Raw genomic sequence first — 13,505 nt, 5'->3', positions numbered from 1 at the left:
CATGACTCAAAAATATTTAAAGAACCTAGGTCACAAATCTGACGAGAAACTGTCACAGTATAAAGGTATAAAGACCAGATGTAAGCATCCACATCTTCTAAAAAATAGAACAGAGACCATCCCTGAGTACTCTTTTTCTTTTCTACCTGCCTTCCAGAATCCTTTCTTTCCAAAAACCCCTCATAAATGAACAATAACAATAATCATCATCAGAGGAGAGAGAGTTTCCCTATCAATTTACACGTTACATTAAATTACTTTTCCCAAAGTCTGGAAGCATTTCCTGAAAACCGTCAAAAGTATTAATTTTTTTTCTCTCTCCCTCTCTTTAAATCACAAAGCAAAATTCCACTGTCCCTCTACCCCCCCTCCTTCTAAAAAAAAAAGTTGTTGAGTTTTGCTTTTCTATTCACTGCAGTTCTGGCCAAAGTAAAGCCCTCTTTCTCAATGACGTCAAGATCTTTACCAAGATTAGGCTTTCATTTCTCTATTGCAGCAATTAGCCAGGGAATGTATAAAAGGCTTCAGGGAGACTCACTGGGCTGCAGAGAGAGAGGCACTTTGCACCACAGACAGATAGCACGAAGGAAAAGCCAGAGGGAGTGAGGAAAAGAGGAGTCAGTCGCTCCTGGGGAAGGGAGAGAGAGAGACAGCCTGGGAGAAGGAGAACAGAAAGTGTGTGTAAAACGGAGTAAAGAAGGGGAAAAACTACCCTTAAAGCACATTTTTTAAAACTCTGGCAATTCAAGAAAGAAACAGTCTACGTTTCTGAACATAGAGACAATGAAAAGCTAAAGAAAAATTTGCAATCTCTGCCACAGTCTCATAGGTGCTTGGAAATGAAAGTAGAACTGCCTGTCTTTAACCGACTCTGAGAGGGGTAACTGGATTAGGAACGGGTACGCCAGTTTGTGTGTGTGTGTGTGGTTTTTTTTTTTTTTTTTTTTTAACATCTTAAATCCTGAAAAAAAAAAAAAAAAAAAAAGCAGCAGCTCCGAATTGAATGAATTGATGGGCACACTCCAACTGCTGGGCTGGAGAGACTGGACTTGGTCTTACCATTTCTGCTTCTTTGAAAGAGGAGACAACTTGGGCTTCCTTTTAATTTAGTTTTTCTCCTTCTCCCCCCACCCCCGGCCTTCCCCTTTATCTCCCCCACCCCCTCTATCACCACCCCCCTTTTAAATAAGAGGGTGAAGGGGAACCAGAGCGCACAAGGGAACTGACTGGGAGGCAGAGAAGATGGGCATCCTCAGCGTAGACTTGCTGATCACACTGCAAATTCTGCCAGTTTTTTTCTCCAACTGCCTCTTCCTGGCACTCTATGACTCGGTCATTCTCCTCAAGCACGTGGTGCTGCTGCTGAGCCGCTCCAAGTCCACTCGCGGGGAGTGGAGGCGCATGCTGACCTCAGAGGGAATGCGCTGCATCTGGAAAAGCTTCCTCCTCGATGCCTACAAGCAGGTGAGCTGCTGCGACAGGGGCTTCTCCCGTGATCAGCAGGGGTAGGGGTTGGCAAGTTAGGGACGGCAGGCCGTGGGGAGCCCTGGGCTGGGATCACGGAGCTCTCTTTGGGGGCCTGGAGGTTATGCTCAAGGGAGCTCCTTCCTGCACCTTCCACACCTGTCACACAGGTTAGATTTGGGGCTGACAGGTATTAAGTCATAATGACTCGGCGTGGCTTAGTAAGGAGGCTTTCTAATAGGGTCATTCGTGTCTTGCTGCAATTTTGGAGTAGAGGGTGTTTGTGCCGGTTAAATAACTTGGGGAAAAGTCGGAAAATGTCGGGGGAGGGGAGACTGCTGCGTTTAACCTGCTCTTGTCACAAACTGGGATTTTGAGGGTTTGCTTGATGAGAGGTGGAGGCGCATTAGGAAAGACGGTTCAATGGCGGGCACTGAAAAGCAAGGGGAAAAAAAGAAAATGCTACTCAGAACCCTCAGAGTTGGCAAGATGTAGCAAAATGGTCACAGCTGGTGTGATTTGGCATAATAGCCCCCCTCGTTCCTGGTAGAGGTAAGAGTTAATGAAGGCAGCCCTGCGTGCAGCATCCTCCTCTACATGGACATTTTTGTAATTGAAGGATAGTTGACATACAATGAACAGGTGTACGACATGGGGTTTCGACAATTATATACATTAAGAAATGTTCCCCATGATATGTGTGGTTACCATCTGTCACCATACAAAGTTATTACAAAATTATTGACTATATTCCCTATGCTACACTTTTCATCCCCGTGACTTATTTGATTTGAACCCTTTTGAAGTGGTTATCAGGCGCCGAGTCCCGGGGTTAGCGGATACCAATTTGCAAAAAAGAAAGAGCTGAGAACTAGCTGTCAGAAATCCAGACTTTGTAAGGGAAACCACATTTGCTTTCTCAAAAGTGAAACAAGTTGTCCTAGAAAGAGCAGATAAGTCTATGGTTCGTTACAGTCTCAAAACTGTTATAACACGTGTCTTGAGCACCGGAGCAGTGACCTTACTTAGCTGCGGAACTCATGTCCCAGGGCTGCTTCTCAAGACCAGACTTGATGATCTTTGTTTCTAAGACTTACTGACATCCCAGCCTTTTGGCTGCTTGGAGATGTTGGTAGGACACCCCCAACTCAAATCTCAAGGGGCAAAGGGGAACTGGTCCTTTGTCGGTTGTCCCCTCTGTCCATGCCCACATGAGTCCTAAAGATCTCTGGGCTTAATTAAGAAGAATGGACTCATTTGGCAGAAGTTGTGGTCAAAGTAGACAATCTTGGTTTTCCCTAACTGTATAGGGGGACCTTGTCCGAGATGCCAGGGAAGGGAGTTTGAGAGGCATATGGAAGCCAGTGAAGTGGTACATTATAGACAAGTGGCACCTCAGAAACAGGATTAAAACTCAGAATCAGAGAGGGGGGGAGGAATGAATCCCCCATCAATAAAATCTAGAAAAATAAAATCTGCGCACCAGGAAAGGAACAGAAGTAACTTCTAGTCACAAAGAATCCAGAGTAAGCTTGTTCCACTGAAAATTAAACAAGTGTTCAAGAAGGAAATATTCATCATGAATTAGGGGCGTTTTACTATATTGCATGTCTTTGTTATCAAAAGTTACCTGCAGAACGTCTGCATGTATTGTCCTTAAGGCCAGAGAATAGTAAGAGCTCTTGTTAGTAAATAAAAGTTCCTTTATAATAATAGGAAACAATGCTTAAGGTTCTAACCATATAATGTTATGTATGTTGGGCAAAGGGGAATTGAGGGAGGGAGATATCGAGATGGCCATTTCATTCCCACAAATGTATCATTGAATGTGAAAGTTTTATGTTTTGATGTGGGAGAAAAGACTTCGGACGAGGGTGGAGAATGCACACTCACGTATGTCAGGGACGTTATTAGCAAGTTCCCTCATCCATATCTGGATCTTGTAGGTATTAGGAAGATAACATGCCAGTGCCAGTGGCTTGAACTCAGCATATTAAACTCTTACTTCTTTGAAAGATAATGGACTTTTTGCCTATAAAAGGAAAGTCACCAGTTGGGAGAATTTTACTTATACACATATATCCTTGTATAAATATCTCACATAAAATATGGGGGCTCTGCTGTTACCCACAAGAGGAGTGTGTCTCCTCTTAAGCAGCTTATTGGAATAAAAAGGGGGAAAAAAAACCAAATGCCTCTTCAATAAACTTTATTATTTATTTTTTTCACTAATATATAGTGTGTTGCAATATTTTGTGTTTCGTAGTCCAAGAGATTGACAAGGACAAGTGATTTTTTTTTTTTTTGCATATGGTTTATGTATTCTTCTCCTATATTGTTTCTATTGATTTGATTAGTGACCAAGTTCACAACTGATGTTATTATGTTTGCTTTTTATGATTTATATAATAGATACCATGAGAAGAAGCAACTCAAGAACCCATATATCCAGAGACAAGACTGGACTGGGTGTCTAATGAATAGAAACGTTGTGAACACAGCTTGCCTTGATTTTAGGTCTCCTTCTGTCTCCCAAGTATGACAAGGTGGTGGTGGCGGCTGTGGTGGCATTTAAGGGTCACGGCGAATCTCTGAAAGAGGTTGAATCACTTCCCTGACTGCTGTTGTCATCTGCGACACTGTCTTTGGGTGGAGCCAATCTAGGGCCACCCTGGAGGAGGTTCTGTGTGATGCAGGGTCGTATTTCACAACCCTGACTTGCGTTACTTTGAGACCGCCACCTGCAGAAGCAGAGTTTTCCCGGCTGAGGGATTTGCGCACCTGTAAACGTTAGGCTCGTCCTTTCTAATTCCCTCTGTTGCAGGTCAGCTATTTGGGAAGATATTGCTATAAAAGTGCTATCCCTGTGTTTGGCTCCGATAGGAGGCCACAAGGAAAGCAACAGAACCAAATAAAACAACCCTTCTACGTTAAAATATTGACTGGGAGTTAAAATTAACTTCAGAGGGAAACCTTTAAAGATAACTTGCGCTCGGTTAGAGGGAGTTCCGTGCAAGGTTTTGATGAAAAAGAATGTCTACGGAAACTTGTGACAGAGGTGAACACCAGATGCGTGTTCTTTAAGTTTTCCTAATCTGTGTCATCGCGTCTAACACTGCATCCTTGTGCTGGTGTTCCGAGACTCAAAAATGCAACCAATAAGCAAACTACCCTGTCTGGGAGTCTGGCTCCTACCTAAATGAAGTGTAAAAGTAAACACACAGTATAGAGGCTGACAAGCAGTTTAGCTTCTGCGTGGTAAATACTGCAGTAGTACAGAAAACATATTCATTTGAACATATAATTTTGGTTTTGAAAGGGTTTCTAACATCCTTCTCCTCTTCATTCACCTCAAACCTTTTGATACTAGTTTCTACAATGGAAAATAGCCCTCCTAAGAGAGAAATTGTCCCAAAAGAACACAAAGGAGGCCACAGCCAGAGCTTGTCCATCACTTGGATAAACCACTAGGAAGTGCTAGAGCTCAGGTACAAATCAAGGTTTTCAAGGTACAAATCAAAAAGAGAATGACCAAAAGGGAATCGAGGAAAGAGTACGTAGCTCATTCTTCAACTCTGGTTTATTTGGCCAGTTTGAATGTAAATGGGTAAATTGCTGCTTAATAATTGTTTGGCCACGTTTGTAAGGCCGCTGATGCATTCTGGTCATTATTTCAAAAAATTTGAAAATTCTTGATGGTTAATAAAGCCATTCCAGGGCTTTGGTTAGCAAGAAGGATGTGTAAATATTGTTCTACCACATACCCACCACCATTTTTATCATTTGCCTTACTTCCTACCATGAGATGAGGTGATATTTTGTCCAGAAGCCTTTCTTGGGCTGTGGAAAAGGGGGAAAAAAAAACAAGGTTAGTAGTATATGCTCTATTTCCAGCTTCTGCTTGATGAATGGTTCTTTTTTTCCCTTGCCCTGCATTTCACAGTCCACATGCTAAAGAAGTATTATCCTTTTCCCCATGCACTGAACACTGTCAGTAAAAGGAATACCATCATCAAGGGAGTCAATTTATATGCCATATATTTATACTCTCGTTCATATTTATAAATATAGCTATCACAACATTTGTGCTCTGCCCAGAGATGCCCTGTATTGTAAAAATGCAACCCTTTATTTACCTTCCTTGTTGATGTTGTGTTGATGTTGATTACACAAACATAAGAAAGGACAACTGTAATAGCGCAGATGAGAGCGATAAAGTCAGTGATGACGATATTACATTTTACGTATGTCCTTTCTGATCCTTGCAAAATAAAGGGACCCTTTGGGAACATCGGAACTTCAAGACCAATTAGTGGAAATGATGCTTCTTGTGTTTGGGCATTAAATACTGGGCAGGGTTCTCTTTAGAGCAGCTAATGCTGGCAGGGAAAGAGGTACCGACCTAATTACTCTTCCGCAAGAGTAAAAAATGCCTTTTGAATGCCTCTTTGGCAAATATGTCTCATTAAGGACAAAAACCAAACACAAACCCTCTAAGAAGGAGAAATTAAGATGATAGGTAACTTGTGGCCAGGAGACTTTCTGTGCCACTGTGGGAAATTAAAACAAAGTTTGGGAGTACCAGGGGATAACTTGTTTTTGTTGAGCTTCTTTCCTGCAGCCTAAATGTTATTATGGGACAAACTTTTATTTTCTTCATCATCCTGGCTCTTTGTCAAGGAATGTTTTGCTCCTGGGGAAAGCAAAGAATCTTCCATCATTGAAGACAATGGTGATTCTCCCATTCCGTCTCAGCAGGGCGTATAACTGAGCAAACCAAGAAACTCTTCATTTGAAATTCTGGTCATAATAGGAATTTAATTGTCACAGAGATCAAATGAGAAATGACATTGGTCTCAAATGGCAATTGAGAAAGGACAATAATGTCCTTTTAAAAGGTTTATTTTTTTAGGTTAAAGGGAACTTTCATTTTTTAAATTTCTGAAGTTTATTTTTTTTTATCATTGCTAAATTGTCATCAGCAGGTTTTAGCAAAATGGACAAACTTTACAATTAGTGGATGAGGTTTACAAGAGGAGACTACTGGTCTACTCACATTGGGACTCACAAATAATAGGTGTTTCGCCCCCCCCCCCCCATAGGTTTATTAATATCATTGGTCTTACCTACACGTTTTCTCTAACCTAGTCACCCTCATGAACAGGATGTCCACTTATGACCTTCCAATCTGCGGTAGGGCCCCATGGCTGCTCAGCAAAATAAAGAGGATTGGATACTATCATTTCATACATGGACCAGCCGAGATAATCAAGAACAGATTGATAGTATTTGGTGTTGATTATGACGGAATTCTACAATAGGGCTCCAGGATTCACATTTCCAAATTATCTGACTCAGTAGCATATCCATCACCCAAACACAGTTGTGTTCTTTGCAGGTCAAGATTATTATTAAGTGTAAAATTCTTCATTGACCCCTACTCCTAGGAGTATAACAGCTATTATTCACTCAGTTATTCATTCAACAAAATTCCCAGCTTAACAAAATGCCAACCCTGCTGCAGGCACCACACACACACACACACACACACACACACACACAAGCATTATGTATTTGGTAACTTTTCTAATTTTTAATTTTAGAGTGAATGTATTACACTTGTTTGAAATTTTCTGACGTGGACTAGTCTGTATTTTGAAAGAATTATGTGGCTGAACTATGTGTCACTAAAAAGAAGGAGAAGGTGCTTTAACTTTCCAAGAAAATTAACTACAGGTAATAAGAGAGTCACCTGTGACTGAAGCATCAGATTAGATTATTCAGTTGAATAATCAAGAATAATGCGAGGATCAGCAGCTCTGCCTGGGTGAGAGTCAGGGGCATCAGAGGTCTTTAAAATGACTCCAGCAAGCAGATGGTTTGTTTTCACCTACCAAGAACCTATAAGTCTACAGTCCAGAGATGATTTTTCTCCTGTGTATGGGTTGCTCACTTAACAAGAAGTCACTATGACAGTTCATGGATTTAGACTGGTCTGAATGCATTCAGATCTTTATATCACAGTGTATTGAGGAACACAGCGCAATATCATTGAAAGCAGCCCTCTTAGAATTATTACCTGTATTTTAAGTGGGAAAAATCTAACGAGAAGGTAATGGTAATGCTACCCACCACCTAGATCTACAAAGAAGTACAAGAAGTACCCATAGATTAAAAAGTTTATAATACCTGGGCGCCTGGGTGGCTCAGTCGTTAAGCATCTGCCTTCGGCTCAGGTCATGGTCCCAGGGTCCTGGGATCGAGTCCCACATCGGACTCCCTGCTCAGCAGGAAGCCTGCTTCTCCCTCTCCCACTCCCCCTGTTTGTGTTCCCTCTCTCGCTGTCTCTCTCTCTCTCTGTTGAAAAATAAATAAAATCTTTTTTAAAAAAAGTTTATAATACCTTTAAAATGTGTATCTTTAAATTGTAAGTATATTTTAATACCTCAGAGATAAATGAGGTATTATTTTACCTCGTATAAAATAACCCAGCTGGAAGTAGCTTATTAAATTTCTCCATCTAGTGTAACTTGCAAATTAACCAAGAAAATTAATATAAATAAAGTAACTTTCTCCCTGATAGTAACTGAAAACAAACGTACTTATTTAAATCATACCAACAGCTTCCTTTTCTAAGAAAGAAGGTTGTTATTCTAAGATTTTTTAGGAAAACTAATTGTGTCATTTCAAATCTGCATTGCTAGGATTTTTCAGAAGGGAGAAAGAACTTCTTTACTTCTTTCTCTACAGTTAAAATGAGTTACGCATTCACATTAGATAGAAGCTTATGAATAAAAGCCCTTGAGTATTTTACATCAGTTTGGATTGTTGAGTTTTTAACAATTTACTTCTAAGTGACTTCAATTACTAGCAGTGTTATGTGTGGCTGAATTTATATGAAGGGAATAAGTCGATCCAGTTGGAAGTGTTTTGTAATATTAAGTATAGTGTATAAAAATCAATTGGGCTGTTGTAAGTTGTCCCTAATGTTATTGGCTTTGATTAAACCATTCTAGGGGAAGATCCGATTGTGTTAATTCAAACTGAAGTAATTGGTTCTTTTATGTTGCCAGCTTTTTATCATCAATTTACAGATCCAAAGGCCAGCAAACTTTCCTTCAGTCTGTGTTCAGCTATTTAAACCACTTGCAAAGGGGAATGTGGAACAATTTTCTTGCATACCTTCTTCTCTACCTGCCTGAATATTTTTTAGTTCAGAGGTGCTCGTTAATAGAATGTATGACAGACTAGTAAATGGTTTGTGATTTCCTAGATAAAAACAAGAAAACAAACCAAACCAAAAACACATGAAAAATGAGGAATTAAAAGAATTCTGGAATAATTGTAGGTTTTTGTTATTTCATTTGTTTTATGGAAATGGTGAGGTTCCAGTTGTAGGAACCTGAAAGTAAGTAGCAGCTCGAGAAACCTCCAGGAAGGACATCATATAGAGAAGAGCTCAAATCACTTCTAAGGATAATCTTTTTTTAAAACATAGAATTTCCCAGAAAGATGATATGCTGTTTCACATGTTTGGGTGACATTTAATGATGGAACCTATACCCACACAATGATTTGTAGTGTACAAGAGCTCATTTTCTTATGTTATCACCCTATAACTGTCCAAGGAAGGCATCACCATTTTACAGATGGAAAAGCTGAGGCACTGAAGAAGTAAAGTGGAAGTAGCCCTTCCAGTAAATGGCAGAGCCCGGGTTTTCTAGCTCTGGACAGAAATACACTTCATTGGGATCATTGTCCATTGGTTGAGATTAAATGAATTAGCATCATGCAAGAATATAAAGGTCTTTCCCAAGTATTTTGGGATTCATCAGTGGGAATTCAGATGGAGGTACCTAACTCCCACAACTCTGATAATTTCTCTTAAACTAGACCATTCACTTTTAACTTTTAAAATGAAGTCAGTTAATCATTTGTTATACAATGCGTGCTAACCATTGACGGCAAAGCAAGGGTAATAAAGAATACCAGCCTCAACGTAATGATGAAGAGAGTTAACTGAGATGCCTTCAATGCTGAAAACAATTAGTCTCAGTGACTCTACAGAGTGAAAAAGACTTCTACTCTTTTTAGGGACTTTCTTTACATTACCTGCCATGATGCCTCTTTACTTAAATCAATATAGGTTTATTACATCCTATAAAGGAATACCACATTTGATTAGAGCCAGTTGTTTTTGTATAGAGTGAAATGGAGTAACAACGCATTTCATATGGTATTCTCTCCCTTTTTTTTTTTCACCACCAGGTGAAATTGGGTGAAGATGCCCCCAATTCCAGTGTGGTACATGTCTCCAATTCTGAAGGAGGTGACAACAGTAGAAATGGTGCCCAGGTGAAGATGGTTGATGGAGCGGAGTGCCACCTTCTTGACTTTGCCAGCCCTGAGCGCCCACTGGTGGTCAACTTTGGCTCAGCCACTTGACCTCCTTTTACCAGCCAGCTGCCAGCCTTCAGCAAACTGGTGGAAGAGTTCTCGTCAGTGGCTGACTTCCTGTTGGTCTACATTGATGAGGCTCATCCTTCAGATGGTTGGGCAGTGCCTGGTGATTCTTCTTTGTCTTTTGAAGTGAAGAAGCACAGGAACCAGGAAGACCGATGTGCAGCAGCCCACCAGCTTCTGGAGCGTTTCTCCTTGCCGCCCCAGTGCCAAGTTGTGGCTGACCGCATGGACAATAATGCCAATGTAGCTTATGGGGTAGCCTTTGAACGTGTGTGTATTGTGCAGAGACAGAAAATTGCTTATCTGGGAGGAAAGGGCCCCTTCTGCTACAACCTTCAAGAAGTCCGGCGTTGGCTGGAGAAGAATTTCAGCAAAAGATGAAATCTAGATTAGCTGGTTAAAGGTATGATTGTAAAAGAGTTTTTTGTTTTTGTTTTTTAAATTATGTAAAGGAAAGGAAACTGAGAACTGAATCTACTATTGCAACTGAGTCCCATTGTCTTGTTGAAAGACAGGAATTTACATGTCAGAAGAACATAAACCTCTAACATCTCCATACTCCTTTTACCACTCAAATGGCATTTGGCTAAATAGTACCCCAGCACATCTCTTCCTAGTGAGAAGCCCTGAGTGAAAAGATCCCAAGATGGAGAGGAAGAAGCCCTGTTTCAACATGTGTTCATTCTGCCTTGGGAAAGAAGTAATACAGCTGATGCATGCTTTGGGACTTGAAGAAAAGACTTACCTGAATAACTACTATGTTAGGGAACTATTGTCCTTATTAGTATAAGGGGTATTGCCTACACTTTATTCAGCACGGATAGAGCCCATCTGGAAAGTTCCCAAATATTTACTTATAACGAGTCCTTGAGCCCAGTCCTTGTGGTTAAGGCTTTTGTGTTTAACAGTGTTTGAGTAGTCTCTGCTGTTCTAGTTTCTAGCCTTGTGGTGCTCTATGCCAGTCTAAACATCCCAGAACTCACAGGTATATTTGCAGATATCAAGAATGAGCCCTACCTGGAGGATGAGGATGATTATCTGAAATCTTCGGGTTCCTTTCTAGGCAGGTGGGGAAAGCCCTAGAAGAAAATCAAATTGACAAGCTAGGGACAGGAGGCAGAAAGATGAGGAGGCTTCACAGAGTTTCACCTTGAAGCTATAGAGAGTGGGACTAACTTGTTAGTCACAGAAACATGGAAACATAAAACATATATGGGCCAGAAAAAGAAACAGCTCAACTGAAATTAGCATTGAGAATATACATATGAAATCAATGGATTTATCATATACTCCTCAATTGAGGGAGAAAAGGGGATGGAAAGGGGAGAAAAAAGAACCCCACACTTCATTATTTGTAATTATGAGGATTCTTTGGTAGAAATAATTACTTTTTGAAACAGGTTTGTGGTATGTATATTTTCAGTGGGTGAATTATACCCCGTGATACTGATTAAATGTAAAACCAGCAGGTCCAGTGGTGCTGGTCTGTCCCTCTCCATTCCTACAATTATGATGTGGCCCCACTCATTCTTGGTCTTAGTCTCCATAACGGTGGCTGAGCTGGAGAGTACATTCTTCATAATATAGTCTTTATAATATATATAAATATATTCTCAGCTGCTGTGGGAGGAAGGTGCCCTAGCCATTCAGCTATAGCACTGTTCTCCTCCCAAAGTAGGTGAACTATAATGAATAATAGGTGCAAATAAGCAAGATTTCTTCAGTTACAAAATAGAGGAGTAGAAAGTTAGTTTGAGACAATTCTCATTAATAATTTTGGAGGCTTTGATATAAGGCAACCCTCAGTGGCATGGAATTTGGTGAAATGGAATTCCCATTTACATTTAAATTTGGACTGGGTCTTCCTTTGTTCCAATTAGCTGAGGTCTAGTAATCTAAGGCCTCTATCATCATTATAATGCTATATATATATATATATATACACACACACACACACACAATGTATATATATATATATATACACACACAGTGTATATATATATATATATACACACATTTCTCTTTAAAGATACTATAGTTTTACCTATAATATAATATCTAAATATCATAACCCCCAAAGAATAGACCAATTAATTTTGTATTATAAATTTTTTATTGTAAATTTGAGGATGCTGTCAAATCACAGTACATGGTTGTATTGATATGTACAATCAAAGGTTCTTATGACCATTCCATTAATGATTGAATCATACAATAAAAGTCATAGAAAAAAAAAAATCTCAAGTTGAAAATATCTTCCGGAACTAGTTGCCTGAAATAAGGAAAAGGTGGAAACTGAGTGTGTAAGAACAAAAAGTATATTAAAAAAAAAAAAACAGAACTGGAACAATGTATCAGTCATATCACTAGTTTATTGTTTAGGTATTAATGTACTCTTTTAACTGATTGTTTTTTTTACAGCAACATTTAAGCTTCCCAGTGTCTTAAATTCTATAAAATACACCTGCAAAGAAACAAAGCAAATTTTGAAAATGTGGCATCATCTAACAAATTTCTGGAAATTCCCACGGAAAACAGATTATTTCAGAGTTCGTAGTCATTAAACTATATACTCCAGACTACTCAGTGAGCCCCCTTGAATTTTATCTTTAAAATGGTGTCAAGATTATGTGGTACCCGAGAAAAGTAAAATGAAAACTTGGTTGCAGCTCACTCGCCCTGTTGTCCTTAAACTTCCCCTTTGTTCTACATGTACAATAATGGAACAGGATGTTAGAGAAGCTGGTGGGGGGATGAGATTTGGCTAAGGCAGTGCTAGTTGTCTGGGAAAAAGGATGATGGAAAAAGCACCCAGTCGTGATATATGTTTAAGGAAAAGAGAAGGTCGTGTGTGTGCAATTCCTCTCCACGAGGATATTCCAATGGAAAAATGAAGCAGTGGAAGTAAATATACAAAGGCATAGGCTGAATATCAGGGAAAAAGATATGTTCAATAGAACATAGAAGACTTTCTGGAAGAAAGGCAGTTAGGGGCCAATGAAGAAAGTGAATTGACAAAGCTCAGGAATCCTACAGTATGTAGAATGGCTTGGTGTTACCAGAGTTATGATAAGCCTGTAATTATGTAACCTATTTATCTCAACATGATTTTTTATGATTTCCTATGATGTATCTTTTATGAATATAACAAGAACTCATTATCTGAAGTAGAAGAGAATCAATGCTTAGCTGGTATGCTCAGAGAAATTATTAGATTGTTGATACCCACCCCACCTACCTTGTCTTTGTAAAGTATGTTCATTTGAACAATTGTTCAAACATACTTTGTAAAGTATGTTCCTTTGAACAATTGAGACTTAAACATCCCCTCCCCCACAGGCTGTGTTTACATGGAGCTATCAGTTTAGCCTTTTAAACTGAATTAGCTTGTCTATTATTGAAATAGTTTCCAAGAGATTTTAGATATTATCATAGCATCTGGATTTACTCAAACATTGTGTTTGAAAGATGTATGTCTTGGAACTATTCAAACTTACTTTATTTTATTGCGTAGAGAAAATTTTAGTGGAATCAACAACGACTTTCTTGAATGGGCGTGAATGAAATGCCCACACAAT

At 39.5% G+C, this 13,505-nt stretch overlaps 1 protein-coding gene across 1 annotated transcript; it reads left to right on the top strand.

Moving 5' to 3' along the window:
* Positions 1-1,123: 1,123 nt before the first annotated feature.
* Positions 1,124-10,468, top strand: DIO2 (iodothyronine deiodinase 2). Its single transcript, XM_045901330.3, is given in 3 exon segments — positions 1,124-1,464; positions 9,733-10,303; positions 10,306-10,468. Coding segments are annotated over 3 exon segments (816 nt in total). The 5' UTR covers positions 1,124-1,242; the 3' UTR covers positions 10,329-10,468.
* Positions 10,469-13,505: the final 3,037 nt, after the last annotated feature.

This window comes from Mirounga angustirostris, unplaced genomic scaffold (genome assembly GCF_029215605.1).
Source record: "Mirounga angustirostris isolate CCGP_5_RB_7025 unplaced genomic scaffold, mMirAng1.0.hap1 SCAF_9, whole genome shotgun sequence".
Taxonomy (NCBI): domain Eukaryota; kingdom Metazoa; phylum Chordata; class Mammalia; order Carnivora; family Phocidae; genus Mirounga; species Mirounga angustirostris.
Note: the sequence above shows the minus strand (reverse complement) of the source record. Positions and strands in the feature narration are given on the sequence as shown.